This window comes from Leucopleurus acutus (assembly GCF_964270905.1).
Source record: "Leucopleurus acutus genome assembly, chromosome: 20".
In the NCBI taxonomy this organism is placed as follows: domain Eukaryota; kingdom Metazoa; phylum Chordata; class Mammalia; order Artiodactyla; family Delphinidae; genus Leucopleurus; species Leucopleurus acutus.
The window spans coordinates 13,247,195-13,271,435 of record NC_139162.1 but is presented as its reverse complement, the minus strand read 5'-3'; the positions used below and the strand labels follow the sequence as shown (position 1 = coordinate 13,271,435).

General features: G+C 49.0%; 1 protein-coding gene across 1 annotated transcript; it reads right to left on the bottom strand.

The window, feature by feature from the left end:
* Positions 1–3,193: 3,193 nt before the first annotated feature.
* CLEC18C (C-type lectin domain family 18 member C) lies at positions 3,194–17,460 on the bottom strand (the record flags this gene model as incomplete). Its single annotated transcript, XM_082863223.1, has 12 exons — positions 3,194–3,231; positions 3,700–3,791; positions 4,699–4,795; positions 5,163–5,292; positions 5,883–5,989; positions 6,377–6,469; positions 6,943–7,050; positions 7,226–7,347; positions 7,764–7,861; positions 14,120–14,359; positions 16,597–16,688; positions 17,322–17,460. The coding sequence occupies 12 exons, from the start codon at positions 17,458–17,460 to the stop codon at positions 3,194–3,196; spliced, it is 1,356 nt and encodes a 451-aa protein (XP_082719349.1).
* Positions 17,461–24,241: the final 6,781 nt, after the last annotated feature.

Genomic DNA, 24,241 nt, shown 5'->3' with positions numbered 1-24,241 from the left:
AAAAAAAAAGTATAGCTAAAACTTACTGAGCATTTACTATCCTGCCAGGGACAGTTTTAAGCACTTCATTTATTTAACAAATTTACTGAGTTAACGAATTAAGTTTAGATAGTCTAATGTTGATGGAGGAATTGAGAAATGAGGGCACTGGCTCAGCCCAGCTGATATTCATCAGTGTTTACTCTCCCCAGGCTTTGTTTCAAACACTTTAATGTATTAACTCATTTTATTATCTTCATTTTACAGAAGAGGATCATGATACAGAGAGATGTTTTAGGGTGACCAGCTGTCCTGGTGTGTCTAGGATGGAGAGGTTTCCCAGCATGTGGGACTTTGAGTGCTAAAACCAGGACAGTTCCAGGCAAACTGGAACAGTGGGTCCACCTAGGTGTTAATAACTTGACCAAAGTCACACAGTTAGTAAGTGGCAGAGCCTGTCCTCCAATTCAGGTAGCCTGACTTTAGACCCGAACTCTGCTTCTGCCAGCGGTTCACACACCTGAGCCTGCATCTGAAGTGGCTGGAGATCTTGTTAAAACTCAGATTAGGTTTGGGGCAGCTGAAAATCTGCTCGTCTAACAAGTTCCCAGGTGATGCCGATGCTGCTGGCCCGTGGACCAACATGGAGAACTGCGGCGTTCGGCTACCTCGCCTCCAGATGAGAATGTTGGAATGGACTTTTCAGGTAGGACCTGCTCACTGACACCCCAACCTAGAAACCCTGGGACGGCCCCAGGCGCGTCCTTTGCCGAGGCACTGAGAAATATATTGGTGAGGGAAGCACTGTAGCGCCAGGAGTGCTGATGGGAGAGGCTGCAGCTGAATGGGAATCTGGCGTCTGGGGTGTTAGAGGCTCAGAAGGGCATTGGATTGCCAACCTTAGTTGCCATAAAGGTGGCTCCTGTGTCACTGCTGTCAGAGCAGGCTCTGCATTTCCTGTGCCTGGCAGCAGTGGCATGGGAGTCTACCCAGATGGGCTTTGCAGCAGAATTTGGAGCACTATTTCTGGGCTACAGAGGCCCCAGCATGTCTCTCTCACTCTCCCTAGGATCCTGTGACCAGCCATTATACTTAAAAAAAAAAAAAAAGTGAAATTTACGTAACGCAAAATTAACCAATTCAGTGGCATTTAATATATTTACAGTGTTGTACAACCACCACCTCTATCTAAATTCCAAAACATTTTTATCATTTCAAAATAAAACCCATACCCTCATTTTCCTGTTTCCCTTGGCAACCACCCGTCTCTGCATCTATGGATTTACCTTTTCTGAGTAGTTCAGATAAGTGGAATCATGCAATATGTGACCTTTTGTGACTAGCTTCTTTCACTTAAAATGTTTTCAAGGTTCGTCCACCTGGTAGCATGTATCAGTACTTCATCCCTTTTAATGGTTGATTTAATATTGCATTGCATGTATACACCACGATTTGTTAGCTACTCATCTATTGATGGACTTTTGGGTTGTTTCTACCTCTTGGCTATTGGCTATTGTGAATAATGCTGCTATGAACTTTGTGTTTTAAGGATTTATTTGAGCACTTGTTTTCGTTTCTCTTGGGTACATACCTAGGAGTGGAATTGTTGGGTCATATGGTAGTTGTGTTTAATTTTTTAAAATTAATTAAGTTATTTATTTTTGGCTGCGTTGGGTCCTCGTTGCTGCGTGCAGGCTTTCTCTAGTTGTGGTGAGCAGGGGTTACTCTTTGTTGCGGTGCGTGGGCTTCTCATTGCGGTGGCTTCTCTTGTTGTGGAGCACAGGCTCTAGGTGCGCGGGCTTCAGTAGTTGTGGCATGCAGCCCCTAGAGCGCAAGCTCAGTAGTTGTGGTGCACAGGCTTAGTTGCTCCGCGGCATGTGGGATCTTCCCGGACAAGGGATCGAACCTGCATCCCCTGCATCGGCAGGTGGATTCTTAACCACTGTGCCACCAGGGAAGTCCTGTTTAACTTTTTGAACAATCGCCGAACTATTTTTCACCATGGCTGCACCGTTTTACATTCCCCAGCAATGTATGAGGGTTCCAATGGGTCCCCACCCTCATCAACACTTGTTATTGTCTGTTTCGTTGCTAACAGCCATCCTAATGGGTGTGAAGTGGTGTCTCACTGTGGTTTCTATTTGGATTTCCTAATGACTAGTGATGTTGAACATCTTTTCATGTGCTTATTGGCCATTTGTATATCTTCTTTGGAGAACTGTCTATTCAAGTCCTTTGCCCATTTAAAAATCATTGCCCTTTTGATAAATTCCTTTTCTGCCATGACTAGCCAGGGCTGTTTCTATGTTTCTATTGGCTGCAACCAAGAACCGTGACTGATCTGCTTCTCCCGGTTCCATGGGCCCAGGCCACACTTGTACTGATACTTCCAACCAGCAAAGCAACTCGATGTTCGCACATAACAGTGTGCATTCTGGACGCTAATGGTAGTACCTCCCAGTCTTGCACCTGCCTGGACTCACCCTCTCACCACTATAGGGAGAGGGAGGAGATGGGGCCATAACAGACCCCAGTTCAGATTATCACAAAGAAAGAAGAGACAAGTAGAAGCAAGCATAATTAATAAAGGAGGAGGTGTGAACAGAAACACAAAGCTGATAGAGGCGGTGGTGAGAGGAGCTGGAAATTAGGGATGCAGACAAACAAGGCTTCTAAATCTGTGCATTATTCAGGACTAAGAGTCTGAAAACCTCCAGAGGGTGGCCTGGGTCATGTGGGCGAGCAGGGATGGGACTGAGGTGGCTGGGAGGAAACCAGTCTTCCTGGGATCATTCTGGGTTGTCTGAATTCCCCTTCACAATGAGCGTTCACAAGTCCATCTGATCCATAACTTAGTTTAATCCTTTGTGGGGTGCATCCTGGGCAGCAAGGAACCTCTGTCTGCCCCAGAGGGTCCAGCCCAGATGGAGGACAGTGGTCTCTTCTGACCACTGCCCCGAACTCCTGTTTCAGTGCCTAATTAAGACCCATCTTCCCACTCAAAAGCAGGCTGGGGGACCCCAGGCTCCCCTCCTCCTATACCGGGCTCTCCATCGGCCTCACTTGTACCCCCTGCCCCACTTCCTGCAAGGTCTGAGGCCCCTTTGGCTGTTGGGCCTGCAGTCCTAGCCCGACCCTTGTTCTAAACAGGTGGGCAGAAGGGCAGGTAGGGCTGTGCATCCAGGTGCTGGCAGGGGAGAGGCATGGGTGAGCCTCAGGGCCCTGGGTCCCACCGGGAAATGTGCTCCTGAGCTGGAAAGGAAGAGAACAGAACAAGGGTCAGTGACAGCCCAGGCGGTCCTGGGATGGGGACCCTGATACACTAGGTCCAGAAATAGCCATGATCCCACTTGCAGCTCTAGATCCTTCTAGCAGGTGCTGCTGGGGGCTGATTCTGGGCTAGGTCTCACCTCTGTCCCCACCATAGTTCACTGTGCTCTAGGGAATCAGGGAACGCTGAAGAACCCGATGGGTCCCCATGTGGCAGCTTTAGTGACAGGAGGAAAGGGACCTTGGTGAAATTCCCAGCCAGGCTGTAGTTCTGGTCTTGCCCCTGCGTGGCTGAGCCCAGGCCAATCTCTCTCTCTGTGCTTCAGGGGCCTACAGGTCCAGCGAGGCCCTGAGCAGGATGGCCCTGTGTGCTCAGACACTCTAGACTGTTCATCTGGATATCCCCAGGGGACAGGGACCAGAGGAGCGGAGCCGTGGGAAGGCCCTCACCAAACTGGCAGATGTAACGGTTTCGGGTTTTACAGCGCTGGTCGTTCCAATTGAAGGCGGCCGATGCCTGCAGTTCCACACAGTTGCCAAACCTGCCAAGATTGTCGAGTGCTCAGGGTGGAGGAATGAAATTATGAGTCCTTAAATCCTCCCCCACAGTGGGCCACCTGCACCTAGGGAGGTGCCTCTTGGGTGCCCCCTCCCACATATGGGGCTTCTGGGAGCCAGCCCCAAGCCCATGCCTTCACTTCAGAGCACTGCAGCTCCTCTCTTCTCGGGGTGCAGTGGGGACAGCTCCACCCACCGCTGCAGCCCTCAGCCATGCCGGCCACTGCAGGTGGGGGCAGTGGGGTTGGAACAGACAGGCCCACATCTTTCCTCCCAGCAGGAGAAGGTATGCCTGGGGGCCCACCAAGCCGGCTTCCTCTAGGGATGGGCCAGTGGCCTGGGCATGGCTGCCATCAAGGAGGTCAAAGGAGAACTGGGAGGGGTATCTGGAGCCTTGGTGGCCACACAGCCTGACCACCTCCCCCCTGCCTTGGGCATTCCTGGGCTTTGAAGACCAGGGCTGGGCCTCAGTGCAGGCGGGCCAGTGGGCAGATGTGTGCAGGAGTGGACGCAGGTGGGTGGCCAGCTAAGGAGGGCAGAGTCAGTGTATTGATACAGGCAGAGGAGGCACGGTGGGGGGAAGGGATGGATAGATAATAGAGACGGAGAGACAGCTGGAGGGATGATGGGGACTGTGGATGGATGAAGCCTTCTTGGGTTCCCTCTCTTTTATTTGAGCCCCTGGAGGTCAGGGATGTACCTCATCTCAGCACTGGGCCCACACCCAGCTGTGCCCAGACTTCCTGGCACCTGGGCACCAGGTAAGGCCCAGACCCTCAGGGCGCTCAGCCAAGCAGCAGGCAGGGTGGAGGTGGTTCAGCGGTGTCTGAAGGCCCAGCAAGCAGGCCCAGGTGAGAAGTGGGCACGGGAGGGGGAGCACCCCAGACTCACCCCTGGTTGTCAGGCTGCCCAAAGGCGAAACTGGTGAAGGACTGGTGCTCCCCGGTGGTCCAGCGGAAGGAGTCCTTAGCGGTCTTGTAGGTGAGCCCTGAGCCACAGCAGCCAAGGCTGGCCTCACACCCGAGATCCCTGGGCCCCGCTGGCAGCCCAGGCTCCCTGCGATGAGGGCCTGAGCCCAGAGCCTGCTGCCCAATGCCTGTCGACCCCCAGCCCTTAAGCCCCCTTCCCAGCACTTCCAGCCCCTCTGGTGGCTCTCCCTCCCTTCGGCTCTCTCTGAAAGGAGTCACCAGCTTGACTACTGGCCCCATTCTGGGCCCCAAGCCCTCACCACACCCTTACTGCCCACTGGTAGGTGCTCTGGGTTTCCACGGCCCAGATTCCTGGAGCAGTGTGAGGCATCCCAGCCCCACACTCACTGCATCCCTTCCCGCTCCACCAGTCAGCCAGGCACTCACCGATCCAGAAGTTCCTGGTCTCAAAGTCATTGTTGGTCACCTCGTTGGTGGTCTCCAGGCGGCCCAGGTAGAAGGCGAGGATGTCCTGCACTTTCTGGCTCTCAATCTGGGCTAGCACCCCGCCCTTTCCCTGTAACCCCCACTCCGGGTCATTCTGGCCCCAGAGCTCAGGCCAGCCCTTCCTTTCCATCCTGCCACCCATCGTGGCCATGGATGTCCAATCTGTGTGCTGGCCGGGCTGTCGTCAGCCCCCCAAAGCCTCCTGCCTCTTAGAGCAGAGTCCGCCTTCTCTTCTCTGCCCACGGCTCCTCTGTCAGGGTCCCACACTTGGAAGGGTTTTGTTTCACCTGCTCAGTGTCTTTAATACATTTGGATTGGTTGCCAACATTAATAAATTGAGAGCTCAGTGAAAATCTGCATTTCTGGTTCTCTTGAGAAATTCCAGGTCCTGGCCTCCCTGAACTTGCATTCCTGCCCGGCAGCCAGCAGCTCGAGCTGAGTCAAGATGGCCCCTTAGATGGGGGTTGAGTGGGGCCTTGTCCCTGGGTCCCTCAGCTCATTAAGTGACCTCCTGGCTTCCATGGGCCTCTGAGTTGTAACCCCTGCTTTATACTAAAGATGAGAGTCAGGAGAAGTCAAAGGAATTCATCTCTTAGCCCAGGGTCCCTCTGTTAAGAACCTGGGGGGACGGTCCCTGGGAAGGCAGGGGCCAACCATTACCTGGCATTTCATCTTGGCTCCGTAATAGGTGTCTGCCTCTGAAGACACCATGAAGCAGTCTCCATCGATCCTCAGGTCACAGGTGTGGAAGGGAAAGTGCACCTTGGCTGGGAGGAGGGAAGCCTGATTTTGTGTGTGGGCACCTCAGAATCATTACCCTTCCGGTCCTGCCAGGATGTTAAGCTCAAGGTACCCCTTCCTCTGGCCACCAAGCAGGAGAAGGGGTTGGGGTCAGTGGTGTGCTGGTAAATGTGTAACAACCAGCTCTCCCTCAAAAAAAAAAAGTCTATGATTTTAGCATTGCCATTTCTGTGGTGGTATAAAGACCCCCACCATGGCCAGGTTCAAGCTACCACTGTGACGTCACTGATCGGGGAATGGGGGAGAGGTGCATACGATGGGCTCCTGTGAGCTGGTCCGAGCCAGACCCAGCACCAGCTGAGGGCGTCCTGGGAGGGGCTCGTCTTGTCAGGGGGCTTTGCGGCAGGACTCACTGGCACACTGGGCTCCCCCATAGCCAACATCACAGACGCAGGAGCACTCCTCTTCCCGGAACCGGCCATGCACGCACTGCACGCTGCACCGCACTGCCAGGATGGGGCAGGGGAGGGGACGGCACTCAGCTGGCAGCCACTGGGCCGCAGGCTGCCCCTCACAGGCCACGGATGTGCGCAGAATGGCCAACCACAGCAAGAACAACCCCTGCGCCCCAGAGATGGAAACCATCTGGGCTCCCAACCGCTGCCACATTTGGCATCTTTGGTTTGATCTTGTAGAGAGAAGCAAATCGGGGTTTGGGAGTGGACCTGCTCATGGTCACAGAGCTGGGGGGTGGGGGACAGTGGGAAAGGAATCCACTTCTGGATCCTAATACTGTCCTCCTCCCACCATCCCAGGGCCTGAGGGGCCGATCTGATTTCACTTTGAATTCCCTGCACAGCGCAGGGTCTGGCAGACCGTCGGTGCTCAGTGAATGCTTATTGGATGGGGATAGGCTGTGCGAGGATCACTCCCTGGGTCCCCCGGGTGGTCACAGTCCAGAACTCCAGGTGCCCCTCACCTTGGCAGTATCTGCCTGTGTAACCCGGGGGACAGTGGCAGTGGCAGGTGCTGAGGTTGAGATGTCCGTGGTTCCGGCAGCTCATGCGACATGGGTTCCTGGGGACCTCTGGTCGGATGAGAAGGAAACGCTGTGAGGGCGCCTCTCCCCGGCAGGCCAGGCAGGTGCCTCCCCGAGTGCTGAGGGCCAGGGCTTCTGGGACAGTCCCTCAGGATGCTGCCTGCCTCCTCCAGGCACCAGATCAAGCCGCCCCAGCCAGAGGCAGGCAGGGTGGGGCACTTACCACACAGCCCCCCTGCGTGGTCCCAGGCTTTGAAGCAGCCCGAGACGCTGGCTGTGCAGAGCGAACACCAGGCGCCCTTCTTGTAGGGGACGATGGTCTTCCCGTTGACCTCCCAGTTGCCTCTGTGAGAGCAAGCAGCAGAGGCTAGAAGGACCTGGCCTTGGGCCTTGCTGCCTGCCCCACCAGCCCCTTCAGCTCTTTCCGGCCCAGCCAGGAAGGCAGGGAGCTGGGAGAGACAGGGAGATTTCCTAGGAAAGAAGAGATGACCTCCAAACTAATACTGGGCAGATGCCCTGAACGCTGGGTGTTGCCTCCGGCAAGGGGCGTCTGAGAAGAAGCCACATTCTGCGTGGCCAGAATCTTGGGTGCTGCCCACTTCTGCACCCTCCCCCTTTCCTCCTTCTTCCCTCTCCCAGCAGGGGTGCAGACCAAGGGGTAAAGGCCTGTGGGTGGGTGAGTGTCTCACCCTGGGTGACAGCATCCCCTACCCCGCAGCCCAGCAGGGGATGGCAGGGCAGCTGCCATGGAGGAGGCTTACCCGGGAGAGTAGGCACAGACAAAGGCTTCCATCTCAGCCTGGGCCCCAGAGCAGGGATGCCGCCCACAACCCAGCTGGCTCGAGGTGGCCCACACGAGCTGCAGGAGACACAGTGGCTCAGAAACCCTCTCATGGGCCCCCTCCACTCCTAGTCTGGGGACCAACAGCCTAGATGATGCTCCCCTGGGAAGGGTGGACACAGCTCTTGCCCCAGGCCAAGCAGATAAACAGTTTTGTCACCTCCCTGGGGACCCCAGGAGCAGTAGCTGTGCTGGGCAGGGATATAAGGATAGGTGGGAATAGTCTAGAAAGGCCTTCTGGGTCAGGAGGTGAGGGTCAGCAGATACCTGAAGGGAAGGGAGATTGTGGATAGTGGAGGAGAGTGGGAAAAGAGACTTGGACATCAAAGGCCTTGTGATGACTGAAAAAATGGCCACAACGCTTCACTTCTCCCTACAGCCCCCTCTTTATATAAAATGTGGCTTTGCAGTTCTTTGCATCAACAGGAGGAATCTCTTTCCCACACCTTGACTCTGGCTGGCCCTGTGGCTTCTGTTGGCCAACAGGATGTAGGAGAAATGATATTGAACCATTTTAAACCTAGGCCTCAGGAGACCCTACAATTTCCACTCATTCTCATAGAACTCTCATGCTCAGCCACCACGTGAACAAGGCTGCTGGAGGTTGAAGAACCTTATAGGGCAGAGATGAACCAGTTGAGGCCACTCTAGACAGCCAGCTCCCAGCCAACGCAGCAGCTGACTGCAGTTGCAGGAGTGGGCCCAGCGAAGACCAGAAGAAACTGTCAGCTGAGCCCAACCCAAACTGCCAAGCTGCAGAATCGTAAGATGCTATATTTGGGAGTAGTGCGTCATGCAGCAACAGATACAGGTCTTTAATAGTATTCAAAACTAAGATTTAGAGTTTTAGAATCAGTGACAACTTGGAAATAGCACAAATGGTCAATACACAGGAATAGCCAAGCAAACTCTGGTAGCCACTAAAAATGACCAGCATGAGGCAGGGAGAAATGCACATGTAGTCATACCTATGTATCCAACAATTAGAGAATATGCATTCTTTTTAGGAGTGCGTGGAACTTTTGCAGACACTGACCCCTCAGTAAGCCACAAAGCAAGATTCAATAAACACTCAATAACCAACATCCTACAGGACACATTCTATGAATTCAATGCAGTAGAATGTAAAGGAAATAATTTACTATTATTATTAATTAAATTAAATAATTTAAAAATTTAATTATTCTTAATAATTAAATTAAAAAAAATTTTTTTTGGCTGCGTGGCTTATGGGATCTTAGTTCCCTGACCACGGACTGAACCCAGGCCCTGGCAGTGAAGGCGTGAAGTCCTAACCACTGGACCACCAGGGAATTCCCAAGGAAATAATTTAGAAGTAAGTAAAGGAGAAAACATAGTTTGGAAATTTAAATATACACTTCAAAATCAAAGACAGCATCATAATGGAAAATAGGAAACTCATAGACCTAAGTGACAATGAAATCACTAAATTCCAAAACTTATGGGATGTAGCTAACAGAGTTTAGAGGGAAATTGATAGCTTTAAAAGGCATATACCAGAAAAGAAAAAGGAGTTAAAATTAATGAGTTAAGAAAGTAGATGAAAGAAAATAATAAAAACAAGGGCAGAAGGACTTCCCTGGTGGCGCAGTGATTAAAAATCCGCCTGTCAATGCAGGGGACATGGGTTTGATCCCTGCTACGGGAAGATCCCACATGCTGCGGAGCAGCTAAGCCCATGTGCCACAACTACTGAGTCTGTGCCCTAGAGCCTGCGAGCCACAACTACTGAGCCCGCGTGCCACAACTACGGAAGCCCGTGCGCCACAACTACGGAAGCCCGTGCACCTAGAGCCTGTGCTCCGCAACAAGAGAAGCCACTGCAATGAGAAGCCCGCACACTGCAACGAAGAGTAGCCCCCATTCTCCTCAACTAGAGAAAGCCCGCGCACAGCAACGAGGACCCAATGCAGCCAAAAATAAATAAATAAATAATAAATAAATTTATTTTTTTAAAAAAGAGCAGAAATTAATAAAAAGAAGAATAAGGTTGTGGATGGGTGGAAAAAAGAGAGAAGGAAAACAAACAAAAAGCTGATTCGTTAGAATAGGCAAACCTATGGGAAGACTGGTAAAGAACAAAAGAGAGAAGGCACAAATAAATACAATCGAGAATTTTAAAAGGACATAGCTGCAGACACAGGAAACATTAAAAAAATCTGTTTAATTCTAGTTTAAAATCTCTGTTAAATGACAGCACCAACAAACTGGAAAATATAAAATGGATAGTTTCCTAGAAAACAGAACTTGGCAAAACTGTCTCAAGAAGAAATAGAAAATCTGAAATGATCTACGACCATTTCTAAAAGTTGAATCAGTAATTAAAAATCCATGGATACATACACATGCACACAAAACAAACAATCAAAAAATAGAACAAGGCCCAAATAGTTTTACAGAACAGTTACAGCAAATATTATAGAACCTATTCCAGGAAACAGAAAATGAGGCAAAACCTCCAACTCATTTTATGAGGTTAATATAAACCAGGTGACGGCAGAACGAGAAAAGAAAATCAGAGGTCGATTTCACTATCAAATAGTATTTAGGAAACCAAATATAGCAATTAATTAAAAACAACAATAACACACACACACACACACACCCTACATCGCTTTATTTCGCATCACATCATATACACAATGGAATACTACTCAGCCATAAAAGAATGAAATTTTGCCATTTGCAGCAACAAGGATGGACTTGGAGGGTATTATGCTAAGTGAAATAAGTCAGACAGAGAAAGACAAATACTGTATGATCTCACTTATATGTGAAATCTAAAAAATACAACAAACTAGTGAATATAACAAAAAAAAGAAGCAGGCTCACAGATATAGAGAACAAACTAGTGATTACCAGTGGGGAGAGGGAAGGGGGGAGGGCAGTATAAGGGTAGGGGAGTAAGAGCTACAAACTATTAGGTATAAAATAAACTACAAGGATACATTGTACAACATGGGGAATATGGCCGGTATTTTTTTTTTTTTTTTTTTTTTGGCTGTATGCGGGCCTCTCACTGTTGTGGCCTCTCCCGTTGTGGAGCACAGGCTCTGGACGCGCAGGCTCAGCGGCCATGGCTCACGGGCCCAGCCGCTCCATGGCATGTGGGATCTTCCCGGACTGGGGCATGAACCCGTGTGCCCTGCATCGGCAGGCAGACTCTCAACCACTGCGCCACCAGGGAAGCCCAAGGCCAGTATTTTATAATAACTATAAATGGAGTATATAACCTTTAAAATTTGTGAATCACTATATTGTGTACCTGTAGCTTATACAGTACTGTACAACAACTGTACTTCAATATAGATAAATAAATAAATATGAGTCATGAAACCGTGAGCTGATAATTGTTGAAGCTGGATGATAGGTAGATGGGGTTCATTATATCACTTTGACTGCTTTGTATATATTTGAAATTTTCTATAATAAAATGTTTAAAATATGTGACCAGGAAGATGTAGTGTCATGTAACAGCTTTGTACACACACAAAAAAATTATTCATGTATTTCATCACTGTAAATAGTTAAGGAAAAACCTTATAATTATTTCAATAGATGCACAAAAGGCATTTGATAAAACACAAAACCTTTTCATGACTTTAAAAATCCTTAACAAACTTAGATTAGAAAGAAATGTCTGGGGCTTCCCTGGTGGCACAGTGGTTGAGAGTCCGCCTGCCGATGCAGGGGACACGGGTTCGTGCTCCGGTCCAGGTAGATCCCACGTGCCGCGGAGCGGCTAGGCCTGTCTATAACCTGATAAAGGCTACTTATTAAATTCATATGAAAGAATCAGGAGAAAGAATCAAGAATAGCCAAGAAATTTTTGAATGATAATAATAACATGGGGGATTTTCCTGTCAAAACTTTTTATAAAGCCATAATAATTAAAGCACATATATGCAGGAGTAAACAAAAAAAGCAACAAAATAGAAGAGAGAACTCAGCAACAGACCCATGTGGATATGTGAGCTTGGTATATGGCTGAGGTGGCATTAGAGTCTGTGGGGGAAAGATTCAGTGCTTAATACAAGAAGTAAAAATAAAAGATAAAATTGGGCTTCCCTGGTGGCACAGTGGTTGAGAATCTGCCTGCTAATGCAGGGGACACGGTTTCGAGCCCTGGTCTGGGAGGATCCCACATGCCGCGGAGCAACTAGCCCCGTGAGCCACAGTTACTGAGCCTGCGCATCTGGAGCCTGTGCTCTGCAACAAGAGAGGCCGCGATAGTGAGAGGCCCGCGCACCGCGTTGAGGAGTGGCCCCCACTTGCACGCAACTGGAGAAAGCCCTCGCACAGAAACGAAGAGCCAACACAGCCATAAATAAATAAATAAAATTAAATTTAAAAAAAGGCAAAATTCCTTTAAAATAAAAAGATAAAATTAACTCCAATATCACTAGATGGCTTAATGACTTCAATATGAAAAAAAGGAAAACATTTGAACTTTGGAAGAAAATACAGGAAGAATATCTAGCTGATGTCAGAGTTGAAAAGGATTTATTTCTTAAACATGATACAACAAATGGATGAACTATAATGAAAAACAAGAGAAAATTGATTACATTAATATTAAAATCTTCTGAAAGATTTATCTTATAAAAGATAACATAAACAAAGAGAAAATACAAGCCATATATTAGAAAAAAAGTATCTGCAACCAATATGACCAACAAAAAGTACAAAGCATATGGCAAAGATGCTTACAAATTAATAAGGGAAAGATGAAATTAAAAGGCAATGAAAAGAACAGAAAAGAGGCTCAGTCCCACATGTAATCAGGGAAATGCAAATTAAAAACAGAATGAGGTAGCATTTCACAGCCTTGAGTTGGCGAAAATGAAGGAGCTGACAATACTTAATGAATAGAGTAAGAATGGGGAGTGAGAACTGGTTTGTGGGCAGGAGTAGAGTTGGCGACATCACTTTGGCAATAGCTACTAAGGTTGTAGGTGCGTGCTCCCTCTGACCCAGCCATTCCCCTTCCAAGTGTGTCCTAGAAAAAATGTGGACACATATGTACAAGAGGACCGGAACTAGGATTTATGCATTTCGGTATGACTTGGGATAGTAAAAAAAAAAAAAACGTGGAAGTAACCCAGATGCCTGTAAATTGCAGTTTATTCATAGTGAATCACACATGCATGCTCAGATCAACGGAAACAAATCTTACAAATGTGGTCTGAAGTGATAAACACAAATTGCAAAAGGAGACGTACAGAGAGAGCACTTAGGTAGGATTTAATAACACACAACCCACTTGCACAAGTAGAAAAGGTATCAAAACCCTTCCACGTGTAGTAAAGGTATTAAAACATGCTTGGGGAAATTCCCTGAGGGACCAGTGGTTAGGACTTGGTGCTTTTACTGCTGGGGCCCTGGTTCCATACATGGTCGGGGAACTACCCTCGGCCCCCCCCCCCAAAAAAAAGAAAAGAAAAACAAGGAATTCCCTGGTGGTGCAGTGGTTAAGAATCTGCCTACCAATGCAGGGGACATGGGTTTGATCCCTAGTCCGGGAGGATCCCACATGCCGCGGAGCAAATAAGCCCATGCACCGCAACTACTGAAGCCCACGCTCCTAGAGCCCGTGCTCCGTAACAACACAAGCCACCGCAATGAGAAGCCCACGCAACTCAACGAAGAGCAGCCCTCACTCGCCGCAGCTAGAGAAAGCCGGCACGCAGCAACGAGGACCCAACGCAGCCAAAAATAAATAAATTAATTAATTAATATAAAAAATGTTAGTGTCATGCAAAACAACAACAATAACAACCCTCTACCCTGCAAGTTGACACATAAAAGTAACCATAAAAAAAAAAAAGAGAAAAGCATGCTTGGGATTTTGCCTGTGTTTTCCAGTGCTGGATCCTAGTACATAAACGATGCCAGTTACAGAGAAGACATTCAACAAATTTTGTTGAGGGGGAAGAAAAGGAAACATGGGGTGTTTCACCTGGACTTCAGCAAGGTTACCTCTGGGGAGGGACAGAGGAAAGGGCAGAAGGAGGGCTTACGCTTAGTTTTGTTTTTTTAAGAGATGAGAAACAAATATAGTTAACATTTTCTAATGCTAGGTAGTGGATAAGGAGTCCATTATTTGATTTAGCTTTGAAATATTTCATATTTAAAGCTGAAAAAAGTAAAACTAAACAAATGGGAGGAAGAGCAACCACCAATTTTAGGACAAACTGCAGACCTCTGAACTAGCCCAGCAGGGCAGGGGCCTCAGAGCCGGTACCCGGGCCTCACCTGAGTGTAGTGGGTGCAGGTGGCATTGGGGGCACACTCGGCCGCTGCCTGGCTGTACTGCTGCCCCTCTGAGAACCACAGGCCCACCACGTGGATGAAGGACGCCGAGCTCACGGGCAGCAGCTGCACATTCCAGCCCACTTGCGGGGTAGCCCGGGGGACAGAGGCTGGGCTTGGGGCTGGGGCGCCACAGAGGGCTGCCCTGGTCTGGGCCTGTTGGGCCAGGCTCTCGCTCCAGTCCTGGGGGAAAGGAGCGCAAACAGCAACATCAGCAGGGGACCCTGGGCCAGGCCTTAGTGATCCAGTCCCCCCACCGGCACATCCAGAGGTGCTGGTCCTACAGGGAAGAGACCCCAGCCCAAACAGGGGTCCTGCTTGGCGGCTTGAGTGCTCTGAGCTGCTTTCACCGCCTTCACTGGGGCCAGGGAAGGTCAGACAGGACCTGCAAGGGGCGCTCCAAGGTGGTGTTGGAAAAGCACCTGCCCTGTCTGGACCCCCCACCCAGAGCCCGGCTCCACCCAGGACTGACGGCTTCCGTCCTTCTGACTCCAGCGGCGTGTACCCTCAGGCCCCGCCCACTAAGGGGGATGGGTGTTCCTGGGCGCCAGGTGCCAGCCCACGTGATAGGCTGGGCCTCGCCGTAATTTTTCCCGTCTGGTAATGGGAGCCCTGGATAGTGCCCAAGCCTTTCAAACTGGTTCCGTGTTAGGTAAAACTGACCCTGGCCATTGTCAGAAAGGCTCCCTCTTGGCTTCCCTTCTGTGATGCAAAAAGTCGCAGCAGCCATACCGCTGTGTCTTATTCCCTAGATCTGGTTTTGGAGTACACGGGGGCACCAGCTGGGAGTCAGGACCAGAGAGGGTGTAAAAGGTCTCCAGGGCCTCAGCGCTTTGGTCTCAGCAAGCAGAGTTCTCTGGAGTGGGCCTAATCTGCTTTTCCCACCACGTACCAGCTGCCCTTTTCCCTACCCCCATCCAACAGCTCCCCGTCCTCTGAAACGGGGGGCTTAGCAACCAGGATGACATGTGTCACCCGATCGTCATGACCTGGTCCAGCCCAGCCACCTCATTCCAGCTCTGTGACCTCCAGCAGTCTCCTAATCTCCATGAGACTCAACATACGCTTCTGTAAAATGGAATAATAGCTTCTGTAAAATGAAATAAGGTGGGTGTTCCCTGGTGACCTAGTGGTTAGGATTCTGGGCTTTCATTGCCATGGCCCAGGTTCAGTCCCTGGCCAGGGAACTGAGATCCTGCAAGCCCTGCCGTGTGGCCAAAAAACAAAACAAAACAAACAGATAATAAGGTACCCATAGGGTAAGATTGTGTGAAGATTAAATGGATGCAGAGAGAAAAGTGCTGCACTTAGGGCCTGACCTGCAGCAGCCCGGGCAGATGGTGGTTGTGATTTTACTGCTGACGGGAACTGGAGCTGGGAGCAGCGGGGACTGCGTGGGGCGCCTCAGCAGCCCGGACCACCCCCAAGGGCCTCGGCCTCCACTGGGGTGCCCAGGGCCAAAGCTGTGGGTGTGACAGAGGCTGAGTGGTGGGGCTCCAGTTGCATTTTTTATGAAATGCTGTTTTCTAAGACTTTGGCAACAGGGCCATGGGAAGTGTAGAAGCTGACCGGAGCAGCCTCACACCGGGCACTAGGGCTGGGAGTGTGGGGATGAGAGCCAGGCCCTGGGCCTGAGGAGGGGCAGAGCCGCCGCGAGCAGGGAAAGGGGGAGAGGCGACCCCCCTCCTGCCCACCCCACCCCCACCTCCTGGGAACCTGACCCTGGAGCTCTCAAGGTCGCCACTGCTGCGCCAGCCTCAGAGGAGTTTATGGGAAGCAGTCATGGGGAACCCTGCCTGCCCCACACTGCCCCTCCCTCGCTCCCTTGACTGTTACCATGGGAGGGCGCAGCTGGGGTCCCATACTACGGGGCAGTGTTTCTGGGCCCCAGGATGACACCTTCAACCCTGAAGCCCCGAGGGAGTGGTGGGAAACCCTATACCCCGCTCCCTGGCCCCCAGTGAATGGGCTGGGAATTGGGGAGGGGGCCCCTCCTAGTTGCCTAGACAAACTGCTGAAGAAGCAGTGGGTCTGGTCACACACAAGCCTCACCCCTCCCACCCCCAGCAGGATGCTTCTCCCTCCCTGACTAGCCTCCAGTCCTGCTGGGACTCTTTTGTGATGCTCCTGTTTCTTGGAGGAGGGGACCTCAGCTCTTTCCATGTCTTCTGGTCTCCGGGGCAACGGGAAGGGATGCAAGGAAAAGCCCAAGGGCTGCCTTTCTGGGGGAGGGGAAAGCAACGCCCCCCCCCCCCCCCCCGCCCCGGGCAACCAGGCATGGTCCCAGAGCGGGAAGTTGGCTGGCCGCTGCCCCACTCTGCCAGGTGAAAGGGCACCTGGCACTGGCATGGCCTCCTCAGTCCTCTTCAGGGTTGCCCTTCCAGGTGCCCCCTTGGCCAGCCCGGGTTGGGGGTACTCACCATTCTCTGCATGTTGGCTGCAGGGGGGTGGACCCGGCTGCGCAGGCGGTTGTGCAGGGAGAGGAGCAGGAAGCTCTCCTTCTTGCTCAGGGCTGGGGCGGGAGACACGGTCAGGCCACCTGAGCGGTGGGACCTGGGCCCGGCCCCTGGCGATGGGGCGGGCGTCACCACGGCAAGACGAGAATGCAACCCTGCACTTATGGAACAAGTGATGGGACAGGACGATGGTGGGTGTGTATGGGAGGACCCGGGGCAGAGGCATGGGGGCATAGGGAGATGTGGAGAATGCAGTGGGGCTGAGACAGAGAGACAGGTGTAGGCGTAAAGGAGCCTTAGGCTGAGAGCTGGGGGTGGGGTGATAGAAGGGAATGGGGGCTTGGGGGCTAGGTGTGAAGAGGGGTCCAGCCCTTGGCTCGCAGCGGGCCCTCTGGCTGGGGCTCCTCTCAGCCACTGAGTCTCTTCTGGGGTCCCTGCTGCGGGGTCCCTGCTGCAGGGTCCCAGTGTTCTTCCTTCACCCCCAAGCCTGGGCCCACTCTCCTTCATCCTTCTGCCCCAGTCCCAGCCTCCTCCATCCATCTCCGGCCCCTGGACTGTTCGAGGGTGGCTCTTTAAATCACACCAGCCTGCCCAGGGCTCAGGCCTGGGAACTGGCTTCCAGAAGCCCCCTGGGACCCTCTGCAGAGCTCATAGCCCCTCCACTTTTTCCTCACCCCGCGGCCCCTTACCTCCAGGCACTGGAACCTGCTTCTCCTGTAGCTGGAGTGGGCGCACCTCTGCCCAGGTCATGCCAAGGAGAGCCAGGAGTACGGGCAGGAGGCCAGGCCGGTGGCCCCCCAGCCCAGGGGAAGGCTCCAGCCTCAACATGGGCCTGCTGGGTTCTCTGGGCTCTGCCCGGCTCAGCTGTCCAGCTCGCTTCCCAGACTGGATGGAGCTATTCACAATCTCTAAGAGTCAGGCTGGGCTGGCAGACAAAAGGGGGAGGCTGGTGAGTAATCGGTGAGTCCAAACAGCCTCCCTTCCTTGGCGCTGGCATGAAAGGAGACAGACAGCTCCAGTCCCGGGACTCCCTCCCTCCCTCCCTCCTCCGGCTGCTGGCCTGGTCAGCCCACCCGCCCGCCCGCGGACAGCCAACCGACCAACCCACCGAGTGGTTCGCAGCGACCCCGTGGCCCCTGCTAATCATTGCAGGATTATCAGAGCCCTCGGGGAGCCCTCGGAGACCCTGCTGATTGGCCCGCAGACATTCCAGGGCTGCAGATTAACGAATAATGGCTGTGCCCACGCTGGAACAGTGTCCTCCAGGCCCATTGGCAGCTTCTCCTCCCAGCCCCAGGCCCAGGGAGGCTGCGGCCATGTGCCCTGCGGGTGGGCAAGAACTGGGCAAGACCCCAGGGGAGTTCTTTCCTTTCTTGGGAAGCCCCGTCCCAACCCCCAGCCATGAATTAAACATAGGCGGATGGTAACCGCACACCAGTCAAGCGCCACCGGTGGGTGGGGGCACTGGGGCAGTGGGTTTGTAGGGGAGTGGGCAGGGGCTGCCCCAGGGGGAGGAAATGGGTGCCTTAGGACAGTCTGTCTGGGTCGCGTGCGGGGCTGGGTCCCAGCCCTGCTGCCCCCCCAGGCCCACCCACGTGACTGCAGGCCAGGAGAGGGCAAAAGTGAGAAGAGAGCACGTGATGCCCTTGGCTGACTTGAGTCCTGCTGGGAACAAGTCGGCCTCCAGGCAAACAGGCAGGAGGGCAGCCAGTTGCCATGATGCTCCAGGGCCTGGCTGCAGCCAGCGCAGTCCCACTGGAATAAGCTGAAGAAGATCTGCACCATGGCCCACATTTCCTAAAAAATAAAATTTGTCCCACAGGCCACAGCCAAATGCCCACATTCCCCTCAGGGCAGATCAGAGGTTATTCAGCCATCCCAAATGACAGCCCTGAAAGCCAGGTACTTCTTCCTTCTGGAGTTTGAGTGACCCCTGACCCCTGGGCCAGCACTCTCTCAGAACCAGGTGTCAGTTCCCTGGAAGCTCTGCTGAGAGGCAAGTGGGCTTGGCTTTTGAGGGGGAAACACGGATGGAACGTGGATACCTTTGTGGATGTTGGGGAGTGGAGACAGGGCCAGGCACAAGGACCCCTAAGCCAGTCTGGGGTTGGGGATCCCCCTGTAATACCCAGGGCCTGAGGAGTTTCTTCTCCCTCAAACGGATGACCAGACAGCCTCAAATTCACCCTGTCTGGGTCCCAGCAGTGCTTAATAAAACGGAGTTTACAAAGCAGCTTCGAATATGTGAATTCAGTTAATTGTTGCAACAACCCCGGGCAATAGAAGATGAGGAGCCCTTGTTTTAGATGCGGAAGCTGGGCTCAGCGTGCCTGAGGGACTTGCCCCAGGTCACCCGGCAGGCACATGGTGCATCCCAGCTAATCCGGGGGCTCTGTCTTCACATTCATTCCCAGACCCTGGTGCAGATCTGCTTTAGTTCACATCACGGCCCTTTGAATTCAATTCCCACAGCCCTGCTCTGCACCAGGTAACAAAAGACCCAATTCCTGCTCCTGGGCTTTGAAGATAAATGTGGCTAGTTTTCCTGTAGTACAATGCTGGGCACATGACACAGGTGGGAGGAAAATATATTTTGGGGCCTGGGGTGGAACAACTTTTGAGCGGCCCTGGCTCACCGTAAGAGGAGGCCGGGGCGAGCCCGGCTTTCAGGAGCCAGAAGAGGAGAAGCTGAGCAGAGAAAATACCAGACCAGACATCTGAGGGCCTAGCTTCTATCTGAGGTGCTGTCTGTGACCCTGGAATTGTCACTTCCACCCTGGGTCTCAGTGTCCAATTGTGTAAAGCAGGGGTGACAATCTCGCTGGACTCCCTAACTAGGGCATTGCACTTTGGTGTATGTAATATTTCCTCCTGGGTCCAAACTTTTTACAGGAACCTGCTGAGTGGTTGTAGTGGGGTTTGAGAATGGGCATCCAATTTCTTGCAAGACAAATTTCCCCAATAAGCAACTTCTATTCTGATTTCTATCACCATAGGTTAGTTTTATTTGTTCTGAATTTCATATAAACAGACTCATAGAATATACACGCTTTGAGGCCTGGTCTCCTTTGCTCCATGAAATGTCTGTGAGATTCATCCATGTTGTTGTTTAGTATTAGTAGGTTGTTTTTGCTTTTGTCATTGTTGTTGCTGTAATTGATGGTAGTGTTTCATTGTATTTTCATTCTCCTACAGATGGTTATTTGGCTTGTTTTAAGCTTTTGTTTATTATGAATAAAGTTGCTATAAACATGATTGAACAATTTTAAATTTTCGTTTAATAAACATGTATAAAAGAAAGAGAAGACAAAATTACCCAAATCCTGAAGGAAAGAGGGAACATCATCACAACTGATCCTACAGAAATCAGAAGGGTTGTAAGGGAATATTAAGAGCAACTTTATGTCAACAAAATAGACAACATAAGAACAATGGACAAATTCCTAGAAAGACAAATTATCAAAAGTGACTCAAGAAGAAATAGAAAATCTAAAAAAAAAAAGAAGAAGAAATAGAAAATCTAAGTAGATCTATCACAACAAAAGAAACTGAATGAAAAAGACTTCCCACAAAGAAAAGCTTAAGTGCAAATGGCTTCACTGGTGAATTCTGTCAATATTTAAGGGAGAAGTAATACCAAACATACATAAACATTTTCAGAAAGCAGAAGAGGAGGAGGATTTTCCAACTCATCTTACAAGATCAGTATTATCCTGCTACCAAAGCCAGACAAATATAGCTCAAGAAAAGAAAACTATAGATCAATATCACTCATGAATACAGACACAAAAATCCTCAGTGAGGGACTTCCCTGGTGGTTCAGTGGTTAAGAATCCACCTTCCAATGCAAGGGACGTGGGTTCGATCCCTGGTCAGGGAGCTAAGATCCCACGTGCCGCAGGGCAACTAAGCCTGCATGCCACAACTACTGAGCCCGCATGCCACAACTACTGAGCCCGCATGCCACAACTAGAGAGAAGCCTGTGCACCACTACAAAAGATCACGTGTGCTGCAACTAAGACCCGATGCAGCCAAAAATAAATATTTAAACAAATAAGCAAAAAATAAATTTAAAGAAATCCTCAATGAAATATTATAAAAACGAATCTAGCACCATAAAAAATGATTAACACCATGACCAGGTAGGATTTATTCTAGGAATGCAAGGTTGGTTTAGCATGTAAAAGTCAATGTAATGCACTGTATTAATAGAACAAAGGACAAAACCCATATGATCCTCTCAAAGACACAGAAAGAGCATTTGATAAAATCCCAAACCTATTCCATATGATGATTCTCAACAAACAGAAACAAATAGAAAGGAAATTCCTCATCCTGTTAAAGGGTCCCTGTTATGGACTAATACAATCTGCATCCCCCCAAATTCGTATGTTGAAATACTAATCCCAGTACCTCAGAATGTAACTACATTTGGATATAGTTTCTTTGGTTTTTTTTTTTTTTTTTCTGTTTTTTTTTTTGCTGCATTGGGTCTTTGTTGCTGAGCACGGGCTTTCTCTAGTTGGGGTGAATGGGGGCTTCTCTTGTTGCAGAGCACGGGCTCTAGGTGTGTGAGCTTCAGTAGTTGTGGCACGTGGGCTTCAGTAGTTGTGGCACGCAGGCTTAGTTGCTCTGCGGCATGTGGGATCTTCCTGGACCAAGAATCGAACCCATGACCCCTGCGTTGGCAGGCGGATTCTTAACCACTGCTCCACCAGGGAAGTCCTGGACATAGACCCGTGCTCTTATAAAAAGAGGAGGTTAGGATACACATACACACAGAGGGAAGACCATGTAAAGACACAGAAGATGGCCATCTGTAAGTCTAGGAGAGACCCTCAAAATAAACCAACCCTCTTGACACCTTGATCTTGGCTTTCTAGCCTCCAGAATGTGAGTAAATAAATTTCTGTCGTTTAAGCCACTCAGTCTGTGGTACCTTGTTATGGCAACCTAGCAAACACATACAGCCCCTATGGAAACCCTACAGCTAACATTGTACTTAGTGGTGAAAGACTAAATGCTTTCCCCACTAAGATCGGAAACAAGGCAAGGATGTCTACTCTCACCACTTCCATTCAACACTGTACTGCTGAATGTGCAATTAGTGCAATAAGGCAAGAAAAACAAATTAAAGTCATCTAGATTGGAAAGGAAGAAGTAAAACAGTCTTTATTTGCAAATGATATGATCCTGTATTTAGAAAATCCTAAGCAATGTTTAAAAAAAAAAACCTACTAGAACAAAGGTCTCAGGATACAAAATAAATATACAAAAATCAAGTGTATTTGTGTAAACTAGCAATAAACAATCCAAAAATGAAATTGAGAAATATTTCCTTTCACAATGGCATAAAAAAGCACAAGACCTAAGTGCATAAGACTATAAAACATTGCTGAGAGAAATGGAAAAATATCTAAATAGATGGAGAGACATTTCATATTTATGGATTAGAAGACTCAATATTGTTAAGATGCCAGTTATTCCCAGATTCATCTACTGATTCAATGCAATTCCTATCAAAATCCCACAACCTTTTTTTTAAAAAAAATATTTATTTATTTTTGGCTGCGTTGGGTCTTCATTGCTGCACGTGGGCTTTATCTAATTGTGGTGAGCGGGGGCTACTCTTTGTTGCAGTGCGTGGGCTTCTCATTGCGGTGGCTTCTCTTGTTGTGGAGCATGGGCTCTAGGCGCGCGGGCTTCAGTAGTTGTGGCTCGCGGGCTTAGTTGCTCCGCAGCATGTGGGATTTTCCCGGACCAGGGCTCAAACCCATCCTGCATTGGCAGGCGGATTCTTAACCACTGCACCACCAGGGAAGCCCGCCTTTTTTTTTTTTTTTTTTTTTTAAAGAAAGTGAGAACTGGATCCTAAAATGTATGTGGAAAGGCAAAGGAATTGGAATAACCAAAACAAATCTGAAAAAGGATAAGATGGGAGAACTTATACTACCTGATTTCAAAACTTGCTATGAAACTATAATAAACACAACTATGTGGTATGGATAAAAGATAGATATATAGATAAAGGGAAGAGAATGGACACTCCAGAAATAGTTAAATTTATGGTTAATTGGTTTTTTAAAACTTTTGTTGGAGTATAGTTGATTTATAATATTGTGTTCAATTTCAGATGTACAGCAAAGTTATTTGGTTACACATATACATATATCCATTCTTTTTCATATTCTTTTCTCATATAGGTTATCACAGAATATTGAATAGAGTTCCCTGTGCTATACTATAGGTCCTTGTTGGTTATCTGTCTTATATATAGTAGTGTGTGCATGTTAATCCCAAGCTCCTGATTTATGCATCCCCCAACATTTCATCTTTGGTAACCATAAGTTTGTTTCGATATCGTAAGTCTGTTTCTGTTTTGTAAATAAGTTCATTTGTATCATTTTTTAAAAATTAGATCCCATATATGAGTGATATCATATGATATTTGTCTCTGTCTGACTTACTTCACTTAGTACGGTATCTCTAGGTCCATCCATGTTGCTGCAAATGGCATTATTTTGTTATCTTTTGTTCTTTATATATATATATATACACACACACACACACACACACAATGGAATATATATACCATGAAATATATGCCAATGGATGCCAGTGGAATATATATACATCTTCTTTATCCATTCATCTGTCGATGGACACTTAGGTTGCTTCCATGTCTTGGCTACTGTAAATAGTGCTGCAATGACCATTGTGGTACATGGCTCTTTTTGAATTATGGTTTTCTCTGGATATGTGCCCAGGAGTAGGATTGCTGGATCATATGGTAGTTCTATTTTTAGTTTTTTAAGAAACCTCCAGACTGTTCTCCATAGTGGCTGTATCAATTTACTTTCCCACCAACAGTGTAGGAGGGTTCCCTTTTCTCCACACCTTCTCCAGCATTTATTGTTTGTAGATTTTTTGATGATGGCCATTCTGACCGGTGTGAGGTGATACCTCATTGTAGTTTTGATTTGCATTTCTCTGATAATTAGCGATGCTGAGCATCTCTTCATGTGCTTTTTGGCCATCTGTATGTCTTCTTTGGAGAAATATCTATTTAGATCTTCTGCCCATTTTTTGATTGGGTTGTTTGTTTTTTTGACATAGAGCTGCATGTTTGTATATTTTGTATATATGCATTTGTATATATTTGGAGATTAATTCCTTGTTGGTTGCTTCATTTGCAAATATACATTTTCTCCTATGGTTAATTGATTTTTGACAAAGATGCCAAGACAATTCAGTGGGGGAAAGGATGATCTTTTTAACAAGTGGTGCTGGGACAGTTGGATATGCTAAATCATGAGATTACACAGCTACTTCACATCATACACAAAATGAATTTCAAGTGGGTCATAGACCTGAGTATAAGAGCTAGAACTATAAAACATCTAGAGAAAAAATTGGAGAAAATCTTTGTGACCTTGGGTTAGGCAAAGAATTCTTAGTTATAATACCCAAAACACAACTCATAAAATGAAAAATTGTTGAAATGGATTTCATAAAAATTTAAAACTTTTGGCTTTGAGAAGTCACCATTATGAAAATGAAAAGACAAGCCACATAGAATATTTACAAATCATATGTCTGATAAAGGAT